Genomic DNA, 25,501 nt, shown 5'->3' with positions numbered 1-25,501 from the left:
TGTTTTTAGTAAATGTGGAAACAGCAGAAGCACTTCAAGATGATTTTAGTCAGCTGTTAAGATCTGAAGGAAAACTGGAAGCTCACAAGGTTCAGGGATCACCCTGCTGCGCCAGGCAGGAGGACCTACCCAGTATGTTCCCTCCACACTGGAATCGCCTACAAGCCCCAGCCCAAGAACGAAGAGGCACAGGACGGGGAGGCCACCTGGAGAAGGGACTAGGGGGTGAGTTCTCAGGATGCCATTGTCAACCAAAATCAATTCTACAAACAAGTGGTGTGAAAGCCGACTCTGTCACAGAGACAGCATGGCTGAAATCGAGCACTGTTACTAGTGTCCTTGGGCAAAGGCACAGGCCCTGGGGGTGCCAAGAGACAAACTTGGCCACTTGTCCCAATATGCCAATCAAAGAGATGAGTCGTGGTGAAGGGTGAGAAAGGGAGAACTGGCTCTGGAGCATTCTCTTTCTCTCTCTCTCTCTCTCCCCATGGAACCCAGGGCTTTGCAACATACCAGGCCAGTTCTCTACCATGGAAGGACATCCCCAGCTCAGGAGTTTTTCAACACGGCCACACGGGGACAAACTGATACTGGGGCACAGTGACCCAAGATCTGTCTTCCAGGGACTGACAGAAACTTTGTGGTTTTACAGAAAAGGGCAATGAAGGAGGTTTGCATAGCTGCTGAGGAGGTCATCCTGGTCAGGTCATCATTCTGGTTGATCATTATCTCAGGACTGGTTCTGTATGCCTCTGGAAAGGTCACCATGGCTGGAGGGATGGTTCTGTTCTGATCATGAGAAGATTACTCCTGCTCTGGGGGCAACCTCGGCTCTGAGATGGCATCACTGGCCTGGCTCCGGGAGATGTCTCATCATGTCTATGGTGGGTTGAACTGTGCTTCCAGGCTGTTGCTTAGAAGTAGTTTCAGTCCTTTGTCAGAGCGATGCTTATCCATCAGGCCTATTCCTGGAATGCAGATAATTGTAAAAGGAAGTAGCTCAGAGAAAAAGCACAGAAGCCTTGGAATGGAGTCAGAGAGCGCCAGGATGGAGTCGGTCAGGCCTGATCAGCAGAGGGACCCCCATTTTCTTCTTTCATGCATCTGTGCCACGTTCTCCCTTTCCACAGGCCTTTCTCGGTGCCTCTTTTCCCTCCCCTTCACTCTTAGACCTGCTGTTTTAGGCTCCAGGAAATAAGTGTGTTGGGATTGGAGTTTATACAATGGGAGTAGCCTAGCACTCCAAGGTCAATGACAACTGGGGATCCATCCATTATTCCTGATGTGACAGACATCGCAAGACCACCTGGGGCTGGATGGAGTGGCTCACGCCTGTAACCCCAGGAGCTCAGGAGGCTGAGGCAGAAAGATCTCTAGTTCAAAGCCAGTCTCAGCAACTTAGCTGGGCTCTAAGCAACTTAGCGAGAACCTGTCTCAAGAAAAAACAAAAAAAAAAAAAAGGATGGGGATGTGGCTCAGTGGTTAAGGATCCTTGGGTTCAACTCCCCATACCAAAAAAAAAAAAAAAAAAAAAAAAAAAGGTAAGGAAGGAAGGGAGGAAGAACTGGTGAAAAAACATGGAAGACCATGAGAGAGGCAGTTGAACCCTGGCCAGTGGGCCACTCCAAGAGACCACAGAAATAGCCCCCGCCCCCACACAAGCACTCCCAGCTTGGCTGTGTTTTACTGAGGAGTCATAGATTACTACCTTGAACTGTGTGTGAGTGTGAGTATGTGTGAGTGTGAGTGAGTGTATGTGTGTGTGTATGTGTGTGTGTGTGTGTGGTGCTGGGGCCTTGTACGTGTGAGGGAAGCACTCCACCAACTGAGCTATACCTTGAAGGTCCTTAGAAATTAGAAAGTGTCCCAGGCCACCGGAAATGCTATCTCTGAATGGGAGGGCCATTCTGTCACTGAGATTCTGAGCACTTTTGTGGATACAGTGAGGAGGCGGGAATGAGAGAGAAGAAAACATGGGACATTAAAGAACAGCACGCACACCTGTCATCCCAGTGACTCGGGAGGCCGAGGCAGGCAGATCCCAAGTCCCAGGCCAGCATCCGCAAATTAGCAAGAACCTGTCTCAACATAAAACATGAAAAATAACAAGTAAGGGGCTGGGGTTGTGGCTCAGTGGTAGAGCACTTGCCTAGCATGTGTGAGGCACTGGGTTCAAGCCTTAGCACCCCATAAAGATAAATAAAGGTATTGTCCATCTGCAACTAAACACTAAAGTTATTAAAAAATAAATAAATAAAAATTGAAAAAAAAATGGACAAGAGGTAGATATAGCTCAGTGGTAAAGCACACCGGGATCCTGTTTTAATCAGCTTTTTTGCTTCTGCCACTCAAAGACCTGACCAGAACAACTATAGAGGAGGAAAGAAAATTTGATAGCTCACCGTTTCAGAGGTCTTAGTCCATAGAAGGCTGGCTCCATTCCTAGAAGCTTGAGGTGAGGCAGAACATCATGGCAGAAGAAAGCAGCTCACATGGTCAGGAAGGAGGGGGCAGGGGAGGGAAGAATGGAGAAAGGAGGAGAGGGGGAGGGGGAGAGGGAGAGGGGGAGGGGGAGAGGGAGAGGAGGAGGGGGAGAGGGAGAGGGGGAGAGGGAGAGGAGGAGGGGGAGAGGGAGAGGGGGAGAGGGGGAGAGGGAGAGGGGGAGGGGGAGAGGGGGAGGGGGAGAGGGAGAGAGGGAGGGAGGGGGAGAGAGATTCCTCTCTCTAGATACAAAATATATACCCCATAGCCACGCCCCCAATGAACCACTTCCTCCAGCCACACCCCACCTGCCCCCCTACCATCCAGTTAATCCTATCAGATTAATTTGCTGATTGGGTTATTGCTATCATCCAATCATTTCTCCTCCAAACCTTGCATCATCCCACACATGACTTTCTGGGGGACACCACATCTAAGCCATAACAGGTTCAATCCCCTGTATCAAGCACACACGCACGCACGCATGCGTGCGTACACCCACACCAGCAGACTGTTCTGACAGGTTGGTCAAAGGGGCTTATTCAAAGCTAGCTGGTCCCGTCATCTGTTCTGACAGGTGTACTGCAGTAATGGGCCCATAGCCACCCAGAGTTAGATCAGATGCCACAGGAGAGGGATAGAGCCCAAGACGGTCCTTACTTCAGACAGCCCCACTCCAGGGATCCCAGGCCAGGAAATTACTGTGACCTCCCTCAGATTGAGTCATTCGCTAGAGAGCAGTGTCACCAATATTTGATCCTAAACGGGGTCCTTTGTCCCTCTGGGAATGTGGAACCAATAATAAGATGGATGCATATTGAGCCCCGAGGGGTTTATTCCTGACGAATAGTAGGGGAGGGGTCAGGAGGCTACAGATAGAGGGTTAAGGACAGGAGAGGAAGAGCCAATAAATGGGAACAAAATTCACCGATGATCTGGGGGTGGCTGAGGACCATCCGGGAATTCCAGCACCACCTCATTTCCCTCCTTTCATAGTTCTTTTCAGTCATCCTCATGGCAGTTGTCAACTGTCATGGTGAGTTGTGGGGGGTGTCATTTAGCATGCAAATGGGATTATAAATCAAGTTAGAGGTTGTCTGGGATCATTCTAGCAGTTGTCTTGATCCACCCAGTTTTGGCAAGCCTACCCGAAGAGGAACTTCTAGCCTGCAGGTGTTATGGTGAGATTACTCTAAATCACCTGAGTCAGTCTGAGAGCAGGAAATGGAACCATCTTTATTCCCCAGCTGGTGTTCAGGATTCCGCAGCTGGAGGGCCCAGGGGCAGGCGGCAAGTCTACACCCTTTGGCCTCCTCGAAGGGTTAGAGCACACCTTTATATTCCAAAAACCACATTAATCTTAAGTGGCTGTTGCTATGATTCAAAGCCAGAAACAAACATCATGAGATCTAAAATCATAAGCAGAAGGGGAAGTGGGTCAAAATGACCCTGTGTTAAGTACAAGTGAAAAAATGTTTACTCACGTCCAAACATTCTCTGACAGGGTACATTGCCCAAGAAAAATGGGAACCAAAAACAGAACAATTTTACATTGTATAAGAACTGCCATGATGGGTACCGAGGCGGGGTGTTCCCAAGGGAGAAGCATTTTTTTGTATGACATGGAGTCTCGGGGTAAAATGGAGTCTGCTTGGTCACTGCCCATAGAGTCTGGACTAGAACACAGGTATCTGTTCCTCAAAGACAAAAAAAGATTATAGAGGGGGCAGAAATTCAGCTGGCTCACCTAGGCAGTACAAGATTAGGGTCGAGTAACAACAGAAGCAGGAAAGCATTATATTCATTACAATTTTATTTACAAAGGACAAATCAGAACCAGACAAAAATACAGGGCAAAGTCTGGGAATGTCTCAAATACAAAGTTTCCCTGCCATGTCCTCATGGAATCAGGGCCCCTCATCCTCCCAGCCCAGCCAGGTGCTCAACCCGGGAGTCCACCGAGCATCTGTGTCCAGGTATCTTACTGGAATTCCATTATGTAGGTAGGACTGAGTAAATCACTGGATCATTGGCCACATGATTGAACTCTATCCCCAGGACCCCTGCCCTGCCCTCCCCTCCTTGAGTCAGCTGGCTCAAGGGCCCAACCCTCTCATCAGATCCTGAGTCATCTCATTTCTTAGTACAAACTCAGGTGCCATCCAAGGGGCTCGGGAATAACAGACACTCCTCCTACTCAGAAAATTCCAAAGATTTCAAATCCCTCCTCTGAGTAACCAGGAAGAAAAGCCAGTTAAATTCTTTAATATACAATAACTTCGAATACACACCTCCTACCCAAACAAGGTTAAAACCCACTAAAACAGGGCTTGCAAAATGATCTGGGCTGTTTTCTGTTTCACTTTTTATTATGCAATTTTTTGAAATGTAGGCAACAGTAGAAAGAAGAAAACAGTGAGCCCTCCATTCGCAACACCATTCACCCATTTTTCTTGTGTGGCTTATTCTTTCATTGATCCTGGCATTCTCCGGAAGCGGAGATCAGACATTCTATCAGTCTGAGAATTCTTTATCCAGGCCTCAGAGGTCTGGGAGTGGCTGGGTGGAATCTGGACAAATGGGCCACTTGGTGGTAGCCTTCAGGCATGGTACACATCATCTGTTCAGTCCAGTATGATGGACAAGGATTGTTTTTTACCTGTCTGCACCAAGATGCGAGGAAATATACACCAAACACCACTCTATTGCATTCAAATTTTCTAAGACGCATCGGCCAGTCTCAACCCCATTTATAGCTGTATTTTCTTTTTAATTTTTAATTGTAGGTGGACACAATTTTTATGTGGTGCTGAGGATTGAACCCAGGGCCTTACATGTATGAGGCAAGTGCTCTACTACTGAGTCACAACCCCAGGCCCCTAGCTGTATTTTCTTAAAGAATCAAATAAAGCTGGGCACAGTGGCACAAGCCTGTAATCCCAGTGACTCAGGAAGCCAAGGCAGAAAGATCAAAAGTTTAAGACCAGCCTTAGCAACATAGCAAGGTCCTAAGCAACTTACCAAGACCCTATCCCATAATTAAAAGTAAAAATGGCTGGGAAGGTGGCTCAGTGGTTAAGTGCCCCTGGGTTCAATCCCTAATACCCACCTACACACATAAAAAGAATCAACTAAATTTTTTTTTTCAAAAAAAAAATGACAGACATTAATTAAAATCAGTAAGGATGTGGGGGAGTCAGGTAAGAGATAACGTATCAGTATTAGATTCAGATCACAGTTTGATTGAAGAGTAATTAAAACAGACATAACTGGCCAGGCAGTCTTGAGTAACACAAAGACCTGACCTTAACCTTTGGTTTATCATGACCAGGGTGATGGAGGCCAGTTCCCAGTATCTCCGACTAAGATAGGATTTTGATTTCATGTTAGTATTTCTGGGAATTTTGGATACTTCTGCAGGATACCAGGGTTTCCCCATCACACAGGTGAGGAGTTATTTCCTCCATGATGGAACAGTACAGATGCAGAACAGTCATCCGCTACCTTCTCATCTCAATCTGAAAAATGAGAAGACAGATGGATACAAAAGTTCCTCCCACTCTAGGGTCTTCAGTGCACGCAGTGGGCCCGCAAGGCTGGATAATGTAAAGTTTTACCACAGCAAATGGAGTGGGTGGGTCAGGACAGCTAACAGGCACTCCTCAGGTCACATCTCAGAGCTAAGCACTAGTCACCTAGATGGCTCTCATGCAGAGGGACTCCTGCTGCTCATTTGCCATGAAGCACCCCCTCATTTCTGCAGAGGAGAGCCCTAGCAGGAGTCCTGGATTCCTCTTGCACTTTCTACTCCTCTGAGCCCAGCTGTTTCTCAAGTATGCATTGACTCCAGATCAACAAAGATACTTGTGAACACCTTTGAAGTAGAGAAGCATCAAAGAACTTTTCTTCTATGTAGCAAGGAAGAAAACTTCTTTTGGGGGGAGGAGGGTACTAGGGATTGAACCCAGGGGTGCTCTACCACTGAGCTACACCCCCAGCCCTTTTCATTTACTTTGAGACAAGATCTTGCCAAGTTAGCCTCAAATTTGCAATCCTCCTTCCTCAGCCTCTCAAGTCGCTGGGATTACGGGCATGTGTCAACATGCCCAGCCAGTAAGAAAACTTTGAAAGTCACACATACCAGCTATGGCAGGGATATCTTCCCTAAGATGATTATCTTTTCTCCCAAGGAATGGAGATCATTGGGAGATGATGGATCATACATCTGTCGGGAATCTCAAGTGCTGTTCGGAGTCTCCCAGGAATTCCAGCACAAGGCCTGAGATGTGTTAAAATTCTCAAATATCTATATATAAGGTCTGGAGTCCCTATTTTCCCCAATGGCAACTTCTTAAGAAGCCAGACTCAGGAAGCTCCCCTCACATTTTGGGGGCCGAAACTTCCATCCTGACAGCAGGATATAAGGAGTTTGGGGGAAATTCTGAAATCTGTTCACTCCTGCCCCTTAATATACTGGGTTATTTTCACTGCATAAAACACTACAGGGAAAATAGCCACTTATCTGACCCTCTTTAGCTCATTCCTCCCCTGATCCTCAAACAAGTCTTCCTGACCTCTAACCTGGTCAATTTGAGTATCTGGAATGGGCTCAAATGAGGAAGATAGCAGAAGGAACCAAGGTCAACAACAGGATTGAGGAGAGGGCCAGAGCTGTGTCTCTAACCCATGGCCGGGAATAAATGGGAATGTTGCCATCTCCTGCTGGGCCTGCTAAAAGGCCGTTTGGTCATAGGTAGCCACCCCAACAGGTGACTGAGTATGGTCCATGCAGCAGCCATGCATGGCCTGAATGGTGGCGGACTTCAGATGCCTGCTGTGGCTGGGTGCGTGGCTGAGCTAGCCACAGTGGCATCTGCAGCAGGCAGTCCAATGTCTACACTGTGGGGGAGGGAACACTACTGCCAAGGAGAGCTGTCATGGCAAGACGCCATAGTAAGAGCCAAGCCACCCCACCTCTGTTAACCCAGGCCAGGGTCCATCTTGCTGTGTAACCCAGGCCATTGGAGGAAACAAGGCCTCCAGCAAGGCTCTGCAGCAACAGCCAAAGCTTTTAACCAGATGTCCCTTGTTAAGGCTGGAAGCGATATCCATTCCAAGTAGATCTGGGTCACCTTGACCTTCCCTCAATCACAAGTTCAACCCAGGCTGTTCAACTGAACTTGTTTTTTGGGGGGTGCTGGTCATCAAACCCAGGGGCAAGTGCTCTCATGCTGGGCCCCACCCCCAGCCCTCAAATGAAGATTTTAAAATCACGGATGGGGTCATGAAGGGAACATGATAAGGCGGGAAGCAGGGCTGTCCTTCACGGGAGGGAAACCACTATTTCTCTGGGAAACTCTGCTCCAGGTGGAGACCAGCTACCCATGATTTCCCTCCAGCACAGGTAACAGCCAGGAGACAGAGCCCAACATGCAGAGAGCCGAGAAAACATAATGTTGAAATTCAGCCTGGGTGTGTGGCTCAGTGACAGAACCTGGGCTTAGCATGTGCGAGGCTCTGGGTTTAATCCCTAGCACTGAAAAGAGAAATATATATATATATATATATCGAAATTCAATGACTCTAGAAGACAGAAGGCTACCCCAGAGAGCAAGAGTCAGCCCCTGGCCTAAGAAGGAAACTGCCATGAGTAGTATATATATGTCTTCCGCAAGAGCAATTGGGGCACGAATGACTTGACTTCCCAAAACTCTGCCCAGGTGCCCCAGCAGCCTGGAGATGTCCTGAAACAGTCCGAAGGAGGTGGCCCTGCCCAGATGGGCACCAGGAAGTAGAAGGAAAAGCTTCCTGTCCACAACACAATCACCCCACCCTCTTCCCCTGGCTACCTCCTTCCTCCCATCCCATCTCCCACCCTCCCACCCGCTCCCTCCCCATCCTCCCGGGGAACTCGGGGAAGTTCTCCAAGGAGTCCCACCTGGGTGCTCCTCGGGCAGCCAGCCCAAGGGCCTGCCTACTTTGGGGAGCAAATGGAGAGCGTGGCACCCGCCGAGAACACCCAGAAGGCCGGGTACAGAGCTTCGGTGAAGTCCACGACGTATTTATACATCATGTGGAACTTGTCAGAGACAGCAAAGAAAATGACAAAACCGTGGTCACAGTTGAGGAGCACACCCACCCGCGTGGCCTTGGTGGGGGGCAGCGTCTTCCCCGTGTTGTTGTGCCAGGCGGAGATCTTGTTGTTGAACCACTCCACGCACCAGGAGGTTTTGTTGCGGCCCAGACGGCTCTCGGGACCCTGACGGTCCATGGTGCCATAGCAGATGCCCACCCCACAGAAGTTGTTCTTCTGCAGCTCCACCTCCCAGTAGTGGATCCCTTTCTTGTAGCAGTGCAGACCCAGCACCTGAGAGCAGTACGTGAACCGCTGGGGGTGCGGCCGGTACTTTTGGGGCACGTCGGCCACGGAGGCAGTGGTGTAGTTGTCGGTCAGAGCCACTTTGTAGTGGGCGGTGTTGTAGTCCAAGATGACCTTAACAAAATCTGGGAAGACACCACCCCAAGCTGGGAATTACGAGGGGTCCCCTCAAGCTCTCACTCCTAGATCTTCCCCTGATACTACCTATTAGATTGTTGGATCCCCACCACCCACCCACCCCCTCACCGGCTCTTCCGTTCCCACCACCAAGCTACTCACACTCTAAGAGCTCAGATCTGGTCTTGGCTAAGAAGTTTTCCAGCACCTTGGTCTTGATGGTCACGGCACTTGGCAAGGTGGTGGTTTTGGCTGCATCTGGGAGAGGAAACAGAGAGCAGTTTTCAGGGCAAATTCAGAGCGGACACCCCACTGGCCCTTGGTCATGATGACGCACCATCCGGGGATGATTTCATTTCCACCGACTGTCCAGGGGCTCCGAAGCTGAAAGGCTGGCTGGACGAGGCAGAGGCAGCAGTAGCGCTAGTGTCAGGTCGAGCAGTGAGGGGTGAACCCAACTTACTGTGTTTCTTGGTTTTCTTTTCTTCTGAAAAAGACAATTTCACAATTGATCTATCTTAAAGCACAATGCCATAACACTTCAAATAAAACTGGGATGTTTTAATTTTTTTAAAGATCTGGGTGTCGTGGTGCACACCTGTAAATACGGTGGTTCAGGAGCTGAGGAAGGACGATCATGAGTTCAAAGCCAGCCTCAGCAACTTAGCAAGACCCTGTCTTTAAATAATATAGTCTATACTCTCAGGAGGCTGAAACAGGGGGATGGCAAGTTCCAAGGCCAGTCTCATCAACTTAGTGAGCCCCTAAGCAACTTAAGTGAGACCCTGTCTGTAAATAAAACATAAAAAAGGGCTGGGGATGTGGTTCAGTGGTAAAGTGCCCCTGGGTTTAATCCTCAGTACCAAAACAAACAAATAAATAAATAAATAAATAAATAAATAAATAAGGGCTGGGGGTATAGTTTGGTGACAAGAGTGCCACTAGGTTCAACCCCCCAGTATTGCAAAAACAAAACAAAAATTAAGGGGCTGGAGTTGTAGCTCAGCAGTAGAGCACTTGCCCGGCATGCATGAGGCACCACATAAAAATAAAGGTATTGTGTCTATCTACAGCTTAAAATAACAAAGAAACAAGAAGTCAGTCCAAAATAAAAACTTATCAAATATCACAACAGTCTTTTAAAAATATTTGGGCTGGGGTTGTAGCTCAGTGGTAGAGCACTTGCCCAGCACATGTGAGGGGCTGGGTTTGATCCTCACTCACCACTGCATAAAAATAAATAAAGATTGTGTCCATCTACACCTAAAAAAAAAAAAATGTTTGTAGTGTATGCCTATAGGAAATGAGTGGACTGAAACCCTGATTCTCCATGTGTGGTTCCCAAACCAGCAGTACCTGGGTCACCTAGTATCCTGTAAAAAACGCCAGCAAAATCTTGGGCCCCACCCCAGACCCGCAAGAAAGGGCAGGGGTGAGACCCAGCCATCTGTGGTGTGCCACCCCAAGTGATTCCAGAGCACATTCAAGTGGGCTTCTAGAAGGATCCATCCCTCTGTCACCTTGCCCATCACTGGAAAATACTGCCAGGGATACTTTACATACAGACAGGCTGAGCTTCTCCGGATGGCTTCCACCCCCCCCACCCCACCCCCGCCAGATCCCCTGGGCCCCACATGGCTCCATGCCCCCTTCCCCACACACTTCAGTCTCTCTCAGGAGCCCCATTTCCTCACCTCTACCCCTCCCCAACCCACTCCCAAAAGACCAGCACCTTGGGACGCAGCCCAAGGCACAGGCTCCTTCCTGATAGTCACCTCTCTCAGGTGTTTTTACACTTGGTGACAGGTCTGCTCTCTCCCTACCTACTCCCTCACATCAGCCAGTTTATTCTGAGCCGCTTTCAACATAGAAGAACTTCAATTCATTCCTGAGTTTAACTTCCATGGCTCTGAAAATTTTCTAGAGGGTCATTCTGTCATTTTTCCAAATTGGCTCAGTGGAGGAGAAGGAGAGGGGCAATATTGAAAAGGGGCAAGAAATGATAAAACAACTGAAGCATATTACAGAGCAAAGACTGAGAGAGGTAGGGCCTCCTCTGCTCCTCAGGACACGGTCCATCTCATCTCCTCTAGGGCTCTGCCCAGAGGCCCGGACTTGGGTATAGCCAATGTTTTTAAACAAACCCTAGCTTTGGTAACCTTCCATTCCAGACAGCCCAAATATCCAATGCAGGTGGACAAGCCCTCCTTCCTGGGCTAAGAGCACTCCTGCAGCAGTGCAGCTCTGCACTGCCCTTCCTCTGGGTCTGTAGCCAAACTTGTATCCAACAGAGGCCCCAGGCCCTGTGGTGGTGTGGAATGAGCTACGGCCATCTGGAAGGAGTGATGACCCCTGTGTCAGCCAAAGCACCAGCCAGTCACAGCCATGCAGACGCCAGGAACAAGGTGGGGCTACTTACGTGAGGACTTTTTCCCAGGGTTCGAGGGCTTGTTTGTAGACTGGGTGCCATGGTCTCCAGAGTCATCTGTGCCAGAGAAGGACTGAATGTATGTGGCTCCTCCTCCCACCCCAACCTCAGAAGCCAACTTTGCCATGGAGGGAGAAGAGAGCATTTATACAGCCAGCCAGTCTTTCTTTCCTTCCCTCCTCTTCTTCTTTCTTGATAATAGGGATTAAACCCAAGGGCCCTTAACCACACTGGGCCACATCCCAGCCCTTTTTAAACATATTTTATCTAGAGACAGGGCCTCATTGAGTTGTTGCTCAGTGCCTCGCTAAGATGCTGAAGTTGGCTTTGAATTTGAGATCCTCCTGCCTCAGCCTCCGGATCCCCTGGGATTACAGGCACATGCCACAGAGCCCTTTTTAATTTTTTGAGACAGGGCCTTGCCGAAGCTGGTCTGGAACTTGCGATATTCCTGCCTCGTCCTCCCCAGTTGCTGGGAAACAGACGTGCACCATGGCACCCAGCATAACTAGCCATTTCTGACTTCCTCATCCAATTACTTGCAAGAGAGAATAAAAAGGTAATAGAAGGAGCAGTTTTGTGTGTTCCCTCTTTTTCTCTGCTTAAAATGTAGCGGAGGTGAAGGCTGTTCACCATCACCCATTTCTACGACCTCTGAGACCTCTCTGAGCTTTGGCAGTGGGGATGACTCCGGCTCACTCGTGGTGAGACCACAGCTCCTAGCAGGTAGTAAAGTCTCTGTCAGCATTAGTTCCTTGCCTGCTAGTTCTCCTCTCTCCCCTCCCTCCTCTTGCAGACCAGGCTTCAACAGCTTTGGCCCCAACAAATAACCTCCACGAAGCAGCCTCGCCATCACCTGTTCCATATTTCTTCTGTAAGGATGTTCAGCTGGCCAAGCTAGAGTTCAAGCCTAACCCTGATTATACAATAGAGATTTATTATGTACCAGGCTCTGCTTTGGGCACAGCAAGACACCTCCAAACAAGAAATAGGCACAGGCCAGGCACGGTGCTACATGCCTGTAATCCCAGCAGCTTGGGAGTCTGAGGCAGGAGGATCATGAGTTCAAAGTCAGCCTCAGCAAAAGCAAGGCCATAAGCAACTCAGTGAGACCCTGTCTCTAAATAAAATACAAAATAGGGCTGGGGATGTGGCTCAGTGGTTGAGTGCCCCTGAGTTCAAAAAGAGTTGAAATCTGGCTATGGATTGGATATGGGGGAAGAAAAGTGGTGTCAAGGGGGAATTCCAGTTTCTTTGACCCCCAAACTAGCCACTTCCCCACCAAACACACTGACAACCCAGCCAGCACCCATTTAAAACCCATCTGAATGGGCCTCAAGATCAGACAAAAAGAAGCCCATTCAAAGAGTCCCATCAGATCATAGAGCCCCCAAGTCTTTTAAAAAGGATGGCTTGATGTCAGGATGAAGCAGAGACTCCTCTAATCTCAGGCAGCTGTTTCGGACCTCTGAAACTTGCTCCCAAGCTCTGGACCATGCCCCCTCTCCCACTCCGAGGCAGAGACCCACCGGTTCAGGGCTCTGTGTGGTTGCTGCTGAAGTTACCTGAGCTGATGGGCTCCTCGGGCTTCTTCTCCTGGGACTGTGCCAGGGACTGCCTTAGCTGGTTTTTGACCTCTAAGGCACCTTGGTAGACACCCTTGATCAGCTCATGGTCCAGCTCCACCCTGGGGATGTAGACTGGCTTCGTAGAGACTGTTTGCAGTTTTGACGCTTTCTGCAACAAACCAAGAGGTTAAGGGCAGGTAGCTCCAGGGAAGCCGGCACCTGAGCTCAGTCCTCACCGATTCCTTGAGCAGCTTCCTGTGATTGCAAGTTTGAAGTCCAACAGGCCTGCTCAAATTTCAGGTCCAAGGTCACCAGGCTTTAAAGTACCCCTTTAAGACCTAGAGCTAGAATAGATCTCAAAGGACACTCCTCTTACAGATGGAGAAACTGAGGTCTAGACATGACAAGTGGCCTGCCCACACCACCTATGTGTGTATGGTCACACCTATGTGTGACCGGGTGGCACAAACTCAGTTGGGACAGAGGTCTCCTGAGGTACGTCCACTCTGCCAGCTGTGGCTGTCAAAGCACAGAAGACACAGGACCTTTCCTCTCTAGAGAAGCAGCCCTAATCCCAGACCTGATGATGGACAGGGATGCTTCGCTGGGAAAGGAGAGTCACCAAGTTGAGTCCTATAGTACCAAGGGGACCAGATAGATGTGGACCGAGCCTTTCTCATACAGGCCAGGCAGCTGCAGATAAAAGCCCTTAAAAGGGGCTGGGGTTGTGGCTCAGTGGTAGAGCGCTCGCCTAGCACACGGGAGGCCCTGGGTTCAATCCTCAGCACCACATAAAAATAAATAAAGATATTGAGTCCAACTACAACTAAAAAATAAATATTTTTTAAAAAAGCCCTTAAAAGAGGAACGGGGACTCCCTAGGTGGAGAAATTTTCCTGCTGACTTGACATAATAAACTGCAAAGTTGAGAGAAGGTCTCGGAGGACAGCCAGCGCTAAAGTAGTGCGGGCATGGTGGCTCACCCCTCTAATCCCAGTGGCTCGGGAGGCTAAGGCAGGAGAATCTTGAGTTCAAAGCTAACCTCAGCAACTTAATGAGGCCTTAAGCAACTCAGTGAGACCCTGTCTTTATTAAAGGCATTCTGTCCATCTACAACTACAAAAAAAAAAAAAAAAAAACAAAATTGGGCTGGGGATGTGGCTCAGTGGTTAAAGTGTCCCTGGGTTCAATTGAAGGAAGGAAGGGAGTGGGGGGAGGAAGAACATAGGGGCCTAAATCCTACAACTCTAAGGAAGTAAATTCTGCCAACAATAGGTGAACCTGGAAGATAACCCTAAGCTCCAAATCAATACAGTCCAGCCAACACCCAGACTGTGACCTTGAAAGACCCTAAGCAGACAAGTCACAAAGTCATACTCAGATCCTGGGCCAGGGAAACTCAGAGTAAATATAAATTCTCCTAAGCGCCTCAGTTTGGGATAAGTTGTGGCTCAACGAGAAAATGAACACAGCAGGTGTCTCAGGGATGCTTCCAATGCTCCAGGTGCATCTGTAACCACACCCCGGTGGGGGCTCTAGGTATCCTGCCTGCACTCTGTGGGAGCACAAACTGGCAGAAAGAGGATTCGGCACACCCACCTCAAGAAACTCGAACTCGTCCCTCTTCTCCAGGCTGCTCTCGATCTCCTCCTTCAGGGTTTGGATCTCATTTTTCTTCTTGAGGAGAATCTGGTAAATGGAGTCAAATTTGTTGACGGCCCTCTTCTCTTCTTCCTTTAGCTTGTGTGTGGCGCTGGCCTCGGAGGCCTCAATGAGAATCTTCATTTCCGTGTATTCCTGTCTCACCTGCTCCATCTTCCTGTTTGTAGCCTCCTAAAAGGCCCAAGGCAAGAGGACTCCCATCAGGCAAAAAGGCTAAGGTTGCAGTCCCAAGTGTCAGTGGGATGAGGGCCCTAGGTCCTCGTGCCTGCACCCTGTTGGAGCACAAACTGGCAGGACGGCCTTGGGGCGCCACTGGGCAACACCTACTCAATATGAAGTGCTCGCAACCCAGACCCAGCTCTAATCCTAGGTTTATACTCTAGAAAAATCATTGGACACCTACTCCAGAGTCGCACACACAAGAATGTTCATAAGCCAGGTGCGGTGGCACACACCTATTCATCTCAGCAGTTCGGGAGGCTGAAGCAGGAGGATCAGAAGCTCAGAGCCAGCCTCAGCCACTTAGTAAGACCCTGTCTCTAAATAAAATATTAAAAAGGGTAATAAATAAATAAATAAATAAAAGGTCCATTGACAGCTAAAAAATATTTTAAAAAAAAGGGGGGGGGGCTGGAATTGTGGCTCCGTGGTAAGAGCACTTGCCTAGCAAGTGTGAGGCACTGGGTTCGATCCTCAGCACCACATATAAATAAATAAATAAACGGTCCATTGACAGCTAAAAAAAAGAGGGGGGGGGGGTTAGGGATGTGGCTAAGTGGTTAAACACCCCTGGGTTTAATCCCCAGTACAAAAAAAAAATGTTCAGGGGCTGGGGCTGTGGTTCAGTGGTAGAGCGCCTGCCTTACAGGTGTGAGGCACTGGGTTCAAGCCGAAGCACCACATAAAAACAAACAAACAAATAAAAAAAGATATTGTGTCCATCTACAACTAAAAAATTAAAAAAAAAAAAAAAAAAAAGAATGTTCCTAAGCAGCCTTGTTTGAAAACAGTAAAAACCAAGCTGGGTGTAGCAATGTATACCTATAGTCCCAGCAACTCAGGAGGCTCAGGTAGGAGGACTGCTTGAGCCCAGGAATTCAAGGCCAGCCTGGGCAACATAACAAGATCCCATCACAGGGAAAAAAAAAATGAAATGTGACAAGTATAAGTTGAGAAGTGTATTATAAGTTTGAAATGCACATCAGAGGTCAAAGGCATAGAACCCAAAACAGGAATGCAAAATATCTGACTAACACATTTTATTTATTAGTTTGTTTATTTATGGTGCCAGGGACTGAATCCAGGAATGCTTAACCACTGGGCTTCACCCCCAGTTCTTTTCATTTTTGCATTTAGAGACAGGGTCTCACTGAATTGCTGAGGTTGGCTTCAAACTCATGATCCTCCTGCCTCAGCCTCAGAGCCGCTGGGATTACAGGTATGCACCACTGTGCCTGGCATGAATTGTATCCTGGGAATGTAAGTCAGTGGCAAAGTGCCTGCCTAACACATATAATGTCCTGGGTTTGATTCTCTGTGCTGGAAAAAAAAAAAATCAAAATGAAATGATTTCATGTGTTTCTCATGTTTATTTAAAATCATGTGGAAGGTTTCCATTGTATTTGTTTATGCTGCTTTAGGAGCCTTACCATCTTGTATAACTTCAATAGCTCAGCATCCTATGTGACAAACACACAGGGAGGGACAGACTACTACCAGTGCGCTCCAATGTTCATGCTCACCTTTTCCTTTAGGAAGAGAACACCCTTGGAGTTTCAGGCGGGCACGAAGCCGCCCACATTTCATTTCCCGAACTCTCCAGCAGATAGGCTTTGCAATATAACCAAGCTCTTTCCCATGAGGGAAGTTATATGTGCCATACTGTGTCTCTTGCTTAAAAGGAGACAAGAGAAGGAAACCCACTTGTCATCTTCCTGTTCCCCCTTTCTAGGCTATAACAAAGATGTAATGGGGACCCAGTGGAGACAGCCAGCCTGACGTGACTTCTGTTATCTTGGTCATAATAAATGCCAGTTTGGCACACATCCCAAACCCTAAGGGTCAAAGTCATTAAGGTAGTCAGCCGAGCATGTTGTGCTGGCCACTAATGCCTAGATTGATTTTTTTCTTTCTCTTAAGTATTTTTTTTAAAGATTTTTTTTTTTAAGGGCTGGGATATAGCTCAGTTGGTAGAGTGCTTGTCTCACATGCACAAGGCCCTGGGTTCAATCCCCAGCATGACCAAAAAAAAAAAAAAAATTCATTTTTTTTCTTAAACCTTTATTTATTTTTATGTGGTGCTGAGGATCGAACCCAGTGGCTCACACACCCTAGGCAAGAGCTCTACCACTGAGCTACAGCCCCCAACCCCCTAGACCATTCATTACTTAACAGATGTCGGGCATGGTGATAGTTTCTACAAAAGGACAGGTGCATTCCAGTTAGCCTCGGGCCATTTTTGCCTACTTTAGCACATAAACCCATTCCCCCTGCCTTGGAGTTTGGGGATCCTCCTGTCTTGCTGCTACCCAAGACACACTTCTCTCCACAAGTCCCTAACAAAGTGCTCTTTGTGCAATTCTGGATCTTTTGTGAGGAGTTGTGATTCCACCGATCAGAATGGAAAACTAAGGCTCCAAGATCTGCCATGGTGCCCCAGGCCACAAAAGCTAGTACATAATAGAGTTGTTATTATAACCAGATCTCATCTAACGAACTCACAGCTGCTGCAATAAAACAGGAGGCTTGGGGACAGAGTCTTTGAATATCTAATCTTTCTTTTTACTTGTTCAAAAAAATTTTTTCTTGAACCCAGAGGCTTCACATATGCTAGGCAAATGCTCTACCACTGAGCTACGTCCCTAGCGCTAAACCTGATTTGTAATCACTCCTGCAATGTTGGTTGGGCTTACAGGTAGTTCTTAGTTGCAGCTTGTGAGGCATCTTTTTCAGGCACATAGCTTTTCATTTGTTTTGCAAGGTTGCTGATTAATTCTGACTCTTGTGCGTGCAACTAGCACTGTCCAGGTCAGAGCCCTGTCTGTCTTTGCTGGAGGTCAAAGGAGGCTGGGAGTCGTTTGTGGGGGGAACTGCTACTCACCCTCAAGCTCTGCTGCCTGGCTCTTACATCTTCCAGTGCTCTTGTCGCCCCGCTGATATGATTGCACATGATGGTTAGCTTATGCCTCAGTGTGTTCTGCAGAGGAAACAAGGAAGGGTGAGAGAGAGGTCCTCTTCAGCCCCTCCCAGCCCCCACACCAGGAACCATCCCCTAAATCTATCCCACTGTTTCTGCCACCGCAAGTCTTTCTTTGAAGAATTCTATTTATTGCCTCCCTTCATCCTTTTAGGGGGACAGTACAGTCAAGAAAGAAGTAAATATTTGGAGCCAGATAAAACAGGTTCAAGGGCTGAGGATGTGGTTCAGTGGCAGAGCACTTGCCTCACACATGTGAGGCACTGGGTTCGATCTTCAGCATCACATAAAAATAAATAAACAAAATAAAGACATTGTGTCCATGTATAACTAAAATGAGTATTTAAAAAAAAAAAAAAAAAACAGGTTCAAGTCCTAACTCCCAGTGGTCCAACTGTCTCCCACTTAGTTTCCTTGACCATGAAACAGATGCAACTGTTGCAGCCTTACAGGGCTCCTGGGTGGACCCACACAGTGCCAGGATCCTAGTCAAGACATACTAAGGATCAGCATCCAGGATGCTGAACTTCTTCACTACTCGTCGTTGTACAGCTGATGGAATCGAGGCAAGGAGACAGCGAGCAGCCAGGCTCACACAGAGACAGATGGAGCTGGGGCAGCCACTTCAGTAATGGCAGATGAATTCATTCAGACAACCAGAAAAGCAGACAAATATCATAGAAGAGAGAAAAATGCTAAAAGATGCTGGAAAGCAGGGGAAGACTTCCGAACCATGAACCTGGGGCAGGGAACCCGGAGTCGTAAGCTGGACCTCTGTGGTTGTCCTCCCTGGACACATCTGCCAATTCTAGAAAGAGGCTGGGCAACCTGCGTCAGCTTCAGAGAGGCAGGGGAACAAAGGTAGAGCCACACTTCATCTGGTCACTCTAGGCTGGGACCATCAAGGCTAGGAATATGGAGGAGCCAGCCCACAGGGTCTGCAGCCCAGCTGCCCATCGCTCAGGCCCTGAGGTTGAATTAAGCTAGTTTGGAATTGCTTGACTCCTGGCCACCTCCGGAAACAACTCAATTACACATGAAAGGAGATAATGTCATCCTCATTTATTTCGGTAAGTCTCCTACATCAATGAATATCCAAGTCTCCTACATTCCTCTCAGACAAATGTTCGGGCACAGAAATGGGGAGGAAAAAAAAAAAATCACCACTGCCACCACCCTCATAACTGCAGGTAGCAGTTATGGTGTGTTTACTGTGTGTCGGGTTCTCTTCTAGTGTTGACCCACATTAACTCATTTAAAGCTAAGAACAATACTGTGGGGCTTGGGTAGGAATCACCCAACCTTCACAGACAAGGACACTGAGACACAGAGCAATGGGCGCCCTGTGCAAGATGGCATTGCTAGTAATTGGCAGAGCTAAGTTTCTGATATTAACGTTATAGACCCGTTATGAAACTGAGCACGCTGGAAACTTCTAGAAAAAGAGAAATCATTTCCCTCCTCCAACAAGCTGGCTCAACATACTTTGCCCTTCCTTCCACTTCTCCCACTCCACTAAAGATATTCAGGGCTGAACCTGACCTTGAATCTACAGTTGAACAACCCAGTGACAGTCACATGTAAGGGCTGGAAGCAGAGACCAAGGCCACATGAACTTAACCCAGAAAGCCCAAGCCACCATCAATGTTTCAGACTCGACCTCTGTTACACTGCTCTTCCACCTGGACATTACCAGTAACTGAGATAGGGTTAGGGCCAAAGGCCAAATCCTGGCACATCTGATCTCATAGAGCTGGAGGAGACCTCAGAACACCCAGGGGCTAGAAACTGTTTCACCTCCAAAAGCTGCTCTTAGCACTGCACCCCGATCCCCATTCACCCACCATTCACCAGACACATATGACAGTCCCCTCATTGTGCACAGGGGCCCACATGACTTCAGGGCAAAGGGAAGAGGCCCAGGAACTTCAGGGGACTGGGGATACAGCTCAGTTAGCAAAGTGCTTGCCTGGGTTCAATCCTCAGCACCACACACACAAAATAAAGGAAGGTCTGAGGATTGTGGCAGAGGTCAAGGACTTGTGTTCCTCTGCACAGGAAGCAGCAGAGTCCTGAGTCCACCCCACACGAGTCAGCCACCCAAGGCTGGGAACAATGCCCAGCTGGGAGTGGCCCTGAAACAGTGGTGAGCAGCAGCAAAAGAGACACTTGGGCCTGGCGCACTGGTGCAGGCCTATAATCCCAGTGGCCCGGGAGGCCGAGACAGGAGGATCGAAGGTTCAAAGTCAGCCTTGGCAACTTAGTGAGGTCCTAAGCAACTTAGTGAGACTGACTCTAAATAAAATATAAAAAAGAGCTTGGGATGTGGCTGAGTGGTTAAGTGCCCTGGGGTTCAATTCCCAGTAACCAAAAAAAAGAGAGACAGAGAGACAGAAAGAGACACTTGGGGGTGGGAAATGGCAGAGAATCCTGTTTTAGGGATTTAAAAAAAAAAAGCCAAGCATATATGTTTGGCACATAAAGCTGAGTCAGACTCCAACTCAGGGTCCCAAAGGCTGAAAGGGAGCAGTTGCTGTAGCCAGGTTGAGAAGCCCTCCTGCCCCTACTGGCTTTCTGCCTCCTAAAAGTGCCTCTTCAGAACCAGGCTGCACCAATAAGCCCATGAACCTTGGAAAGACCAGCTGAGCAACCTGCTATGCAGGGGTTTCCCTGTCCACCCAGCATGCTCCCCTCTACCCAGTCCTGAGTCACAGAAATGTTAAGAGTATGTATGGAGTTTTCTGCAGTAAATCATTTTATGGACTGCCTCCCTCACGATAACTTTCCGAGCCTAGCATTTCCAGTTCCCTTTTTATCATTTCCCAGCTGGGGAGCCTCAAGCTCCCCTTGAGGGTGGACCGGGAATGCTATCAATTCCATTTGGCAGATGAGGAAGCAAAGCTCAGATCTGCAGCGACTTGTCCCAAATTGCTCATCTCTGGAGCAAAACAGGGCTCCTGGCTCCAAGGGCTGGGCAGGTTCTTTCCGGGAACAGGTGGAGACTCAGGTATCTATAACTTGAATTGGTGATGCCAGAAGGGAGGTCAATTCAAAAGACATACCTTGAGGCCCAGTTGCTAAGACCTAGGGAAAAAGCCCAAAGAAGCCCCCATTCGGACCCAGAGTGACAAGCAAGGCCAGGGCAGGGCTGTGGTCAGAGGGAGCAAGGTCCAGGCCTTAGTCCTGGCACTGCACACCTTCTAGGTTCGCCCAGTCTCAAACCTTCTTGGACAGCTCAGGACAGGCCTTGTTCTCCCTGACAGTGCTGGGAGAATGAGATGAAATCAGGCCACACTTCAGGGCTTAGTTTGATATAACAAAAGTTTGTTTACACTTCTTCAGCTTCTGCTTTTGAGTCCTCAAGGGGAACCTATGATGTCCCAAACCACTAAAAACATCATAGACCTGAGAGGCCCTTAGGAGTCTACCATGTTCCTCCTCCATTTACCAGCGGGGACGCAGGTCCCGGGACAAATTCCACACTCAAAGTCACACAGCAGGATGGACACCATAGTGTAAGAGCACTCGCTCTTCAAGTGGCTCTAATTTGGGGCTTCCTGAAACACCGTTCACCCTCCCTGACCACCAAAACTCTCCATCCCAACAAGACTTTTCCTTATGTGACCTCAAGCCTCCCAGAATGTTCCCCACTCTGAACTCTATAGAGATTGGAATTCTAGTCCCCAGGGAAAAACTGCAAATGGTGTATCAAACCAATCTGGGTCCCAGCTGGCCTGGCAACTTTGCTACACTGGCTTTGCTAAGTTAACTTCTCTGGACCTCAGTTGCCTGATCTGTGAAACGGAACAAATAATACACACCTCCTAGGGGTTGCCAGCATTTAGTGAGGGAACCTCCAGGGTCCTCTTTGACACTCAGAACCCTTACTAAAAACCATCAGATAAGCACAAGCTACCACACCTGTGACTTCAATTATTCCTTCTGTAAAACTGTTCTGTGGGGGAGCAACAGGGGGATGGCCACAATGGATAAGGGGAAGGGCGACATAATTTCCCAGCTACGTCACTGGGGATACGCACCTGCCTAGGTGGCCTGTCACCCAGATGGCTGTGAACTAGCAAACCCAGATATCTCCTCAGAAGACGCAGTGGCCCCTCTCCACAACCCAGCAGGCCCAGACTGCTCTGAGCATCCTCCACGACCATACCCTACCTGCAGATCGGTGCTGGCCTGGCTCAGGGAGACCGGAGAGCAGGTCTTGTGGTCCACCAGGCAGACGTGGCAGATACACTCGCCATGTGTGGGGCAGAACAGGTCCCGCAGGCGGTTGTGCCGAGAACATTTTCGTTTCAGCAGGTTTCGAACCGGCAGCTGCAACTGGTGGTCTTGGAAGGCAGGACTCTCGAGGTGTGGCCGCAAGTGCTCCGGACAGAAGGAGGCCATGCACACCAGGCAGGTCTTCACGGCCTCCGCTTTCAGGCAGTGGTCACAGAACACCTGGGTGGCGGGACTGGGGACCTCGGGAGGGGAAGGTGGCGTCCAGTCGGCCACGGGCGCCTGCTCCAGCTCGGCCTGTAGGTACTGGTCCACCACCGCGCATAGCACCGTGTTCTTTCGCAACTCCGGGAGCGACGGGGACACGGCGCGGCACTGGGGACACCGGTACGGCTTGCCCTGGACGGCCCACGTCTCGTCCAGGCACGATCGGCAAAAGTTGTGGCCACACGGGGTGGTGACCGGCTCCTTGAAGAGCTCCAGGCAGATGGAGCACGACAGCTCCTCCGCCAGCAGGAACAGCTCCGCCATGGCGCTCCTGGGGACACCGGATGAGACACGCTAGCACGGCAGGGGACCGCTGCACGACAGACCGTCCCCAGGCAGCCGAGGAAACGAAACTAAGTTGGAGGGAGGCGGTGCCCTAGGTTTTCAGGAAGTCACGTGGGGCGCAAGGGCAGGCCCCGCGGGGGTCCCCTCTGGAGAGCCAGAGGTGGCAGCTGTGGGAGTGGCCGTCTAGCTGACTCCGCAGCGGTCCCGGAGGTTTGAAGTCCTGCCTCCGGCGGGGTGAAGGCGGGGCGCTGGGTTTCGCTTAGCCCTAGGGGCTTGGGGACGTCCCGATGACCACCAGGTCCTTTCCTGTGGCCACTCTGGATGAACCGACGTGAGTGAACCGTGAGATCCAGCCCAACTTGCGCTCAACCTGGCACTTGGGGCAAGTCGCCCCCTGTGCCAGGCGACCTGGGGTGTCGCCACCCACTCCCACACCCTCGAGAGCAAGCTTGGTCTTTTTCAGGCATGCCTTTAGAAAGAGTAATTGTAGGAGCTGCTAAATGACCCAGTCCTTTTCTATTTTTATTTATTTATTTTATTATTTATTTATTTTTCCTTCCTCTTTCCTCATCCCAGGATCTGAGCTCTGATGGAGCCATAGTCACACACGGAGACTTCCACTGAATGAGATCCCCATTTTTGCTCTCTTGGGATTTGGAGACACCCACGTCTAACAAATATTCTGTCTTTTACACACACACACACACACACACACACACACACACACGAATCTAAATATGTCTTCTCACAATTGTTAAGAATTATTTCCTTCATGTTTTAGCTCCCCCCTCCCCTGCCTGGGTGTAGGAATTGTGGACAAACAGGAAGCTACTATGTTCAAGAGGGGATGGGGCCAAGAAGAGAAAGTGGGAAGAGTTAGCTGGTGTTTTGTTTGTTTTTGTGGCAGTGCTGGGGATTGAACCCAGGGCCTTGTACATGCCAGTCAAGCACTCTACCAACTGAGCTATTATCTCCAGCCCCTAGCTAGTGTTTTAAATGGATGAAAGGATTAACAGCAAAAAACAAGGAAAAGGTAAATGTCTTAGACTAAGTCAGGTTGGTGTGAAAGACCCCAGCCCAACAACCTCAGGCCTAGTTGCAAAACCACCAAGGCATGTCACAAACCTACGCAGGCACCAGAGGTGTTTTTCAGACAATCAGTTAGGTGTAACCGGGTGAGAAAGCACAAAGGACCAGGTCCTAAGGCATGCCTGAATGAGCAGCAACAGGAGGACCAGAGTGCTAACATGTAACTTTTATGTGGCTTTTCCAGTAACATAAAGTGAAAAACAACTTTGCCCTTTAGGTAGCCTATATGCTGGGTTTAAAATTAACTAATAAGAAACCTATTGTTTACCGTGCGCGAAAACTGCCCCTTTACCCTATAAAAATCTCTGTATCCCCAAGCCCGGGGTGCCAGCTCACCAAAGCTCCGGCTGAGGTTCTGCTGGGCACCCGCAGGCACCTGTGTCCCAATAAATCACCTCTTGCTTATTGCAGCCAGTGTTTCGTGTGATTCTCCTTGGACAGGGAAACGGGGGTCTTTTCAGGTGGCGGTAGCTTACAACAAAGCAGACCACGTGCAAAAGAAACATCAGGCGCCTATCAGGCACCCAACAGAAATGCCTGTCAATCACCGGGATCTCCTGACTAATGCCTGTCAGTCATCAGGACCCCCTGGCCAATCCCCGAGTTCAGCCAAGCTCCCCTGACCAACTCCAGTGGGACAAGGGACTCCAAAAACACCTTTTCCTGTCCCAAGACCTTCCCTTCCTGCTGTAAGCCCCATAAAAGTCCAGTCCGGTAGAGCTTCCAAGCTGTTTCTCTTCAGACCCTTCTCCAGCTCACTCTGATAAGAGTTCCATCCTGATATCTCAATAAAAACTCGCTCAGCGGCCTTTTTAAATCTGCCTCCTTTGGTAGCTGCCCACCTTGCCTGATTTTATAGTAACTACTATTTATGGGGGACCTACTAGGTGCTGGAAAAGTCACATCTATTCTCTCCTAAAATCCTTACAATCCTGCAAGACGGTGTTGTTATGTCCAATCTATAGAGGAGGGTTACATACTTTTGCAAAGCAGGGCTGGGACCCTAGCTCAGGACTGCTGATCTCTACACTAACTGCTTGGTTCCCCTAATTCTTGTCAGGTATTCCCCAGCACCCTTACCCCACTTACTCTTGTTCATATTTCCTTGTCCATCTTGTCTGCGTGGAGAGGAAGAAGACAGTAGTATGAGGGACTAGGAAATTAAGATAAAACACAGTATCTCATTTAGATTTTTTTTTTTTTAATGTGGTGCTGGGGATCCAGCCCAGTGCCTCTTTTGTGCTTGGCAAGCGCTCTACACTGAGCCACAACTCAGCCCAAAAGCACAGTATCTCATTTGAGTCTCATAGTAAATCTTCTAGGCAGGTAAATTATCTCATGATGAAGCCGGAGTTCTGAGATGAGACTCCATTCTCCGCGGTGCCAATTTCCCCTGGATTCTTTATTTATTTATTTTTATGTGGTGCTGAGGATCGAACCCAGGGTCTCATATGTGCTAGGCAAGCGCTCTACCCCTAAGCCATCACCCCGGCCCTTCCCCTGGATTCTTGAAGAATAAAATCCATGGACAAATCACCGAAGGGAAGAGTAAACAGAGCAGGATTTATTTAAGTGAGACAACTCCCACCATGTGGGAGAGGGACCTGATAGCAGAAAAAAAAAAAAACATTCTGGTATGCCAGCTTAGGAGTTTATATAGGGTTCTGGGGCAGAGTATGGAGCAGATTCTTTTGTAAAATAGATATTGAAAAGGCTCGGGGCTACCCTCCAGGCTCACATCCATCCAGGTTCACCCCCACCTTCCATTTTCCCCCTTTGGGACAAAGGAGTTG

The 25,501-nt window shown here is 48.9% G+C and overlaps 1 protein-coding gene across 1 annotated transcript; it reads right to left on the bottom strand.

The window, feature by feature from the left end:
• Positions 1–8,373: 8,373 nt before the first annotated feature.
• On the bottom strand, positions 8,374–22,655 carry Trim25 (tripartite motif containing 25). Its single transcript, XM_026407332.2, has 8 exons — positions 22,005–22,655; positions 17,736–17,831; positions 14,573–14,806; positions 12,971–13,142; positions 11,397–11,462; positions 9,315–9,464; positions 9,140–9,235; positions 8,374–8,985 (listed from the first exon to the last, which is right to left on the bottom strand). Exons 1-8 carry the CDS (start codon positions 22,596–22,598, stop codon positions 8,456–8,458), a joined length of 1,938 nt encoding a protein of 645 aa, XP_026263117.2. The 5' UTR covers positions 22,599–22,655; the 3' UTR covers positions 8,374–8,455.
• Positions 22,656–25,501: the final 2,846 nt, after the last annotated feature.

This window comes from Urocitellus parryii, chromosome 7 (assembly GCF_045843805.1).
Source record: "Urocitellus parryii isolate mUroPar1 chromosome 7, mUroPar1.hap1, whole genome shotgun sequence".
In the NCBI taxonomy this organism is placed as follows: domain Eukaryota; kingdom Metazoa; phylum Chordata; class Mammalia; order Rodentia; family Sciuridae; genus Urocitellus; species Urocitellus parryii.
The sequence above is the reverse complement of the archived record's forward strand: the minus strand, read 5'-3'. Positions and strand labels throughout refer to the sequence as shown.

What these genes read in the sequence shown, in the direction of transcription:
- Trim25 (XM_026407332.2), bottom strand. Translation starts at nt 22,598, where the DNA reads ATGGCGGAGCTGTTCCTGCTGGCGGAGGAGCTGTCGTGCTCCATCTGC. An exon ending in AGGCCAGCACCGATCTGCAG is followed by an intron (nt 17,832 to 22,004) that starts GTAGGGTATGGT and finishes TTTCCTCTGCAG; the next exon opens with AACACACTGAGGCATAAGCT. An exon ending in AATGAAATCATCCCCGGATG is followed by an intron (nt 9,236 to 9,314) that starts GTGCGTCATCAT and finishes TTCCTCTCCCAG; the next exon opens with ATGCAGCCAAAACCACCACC.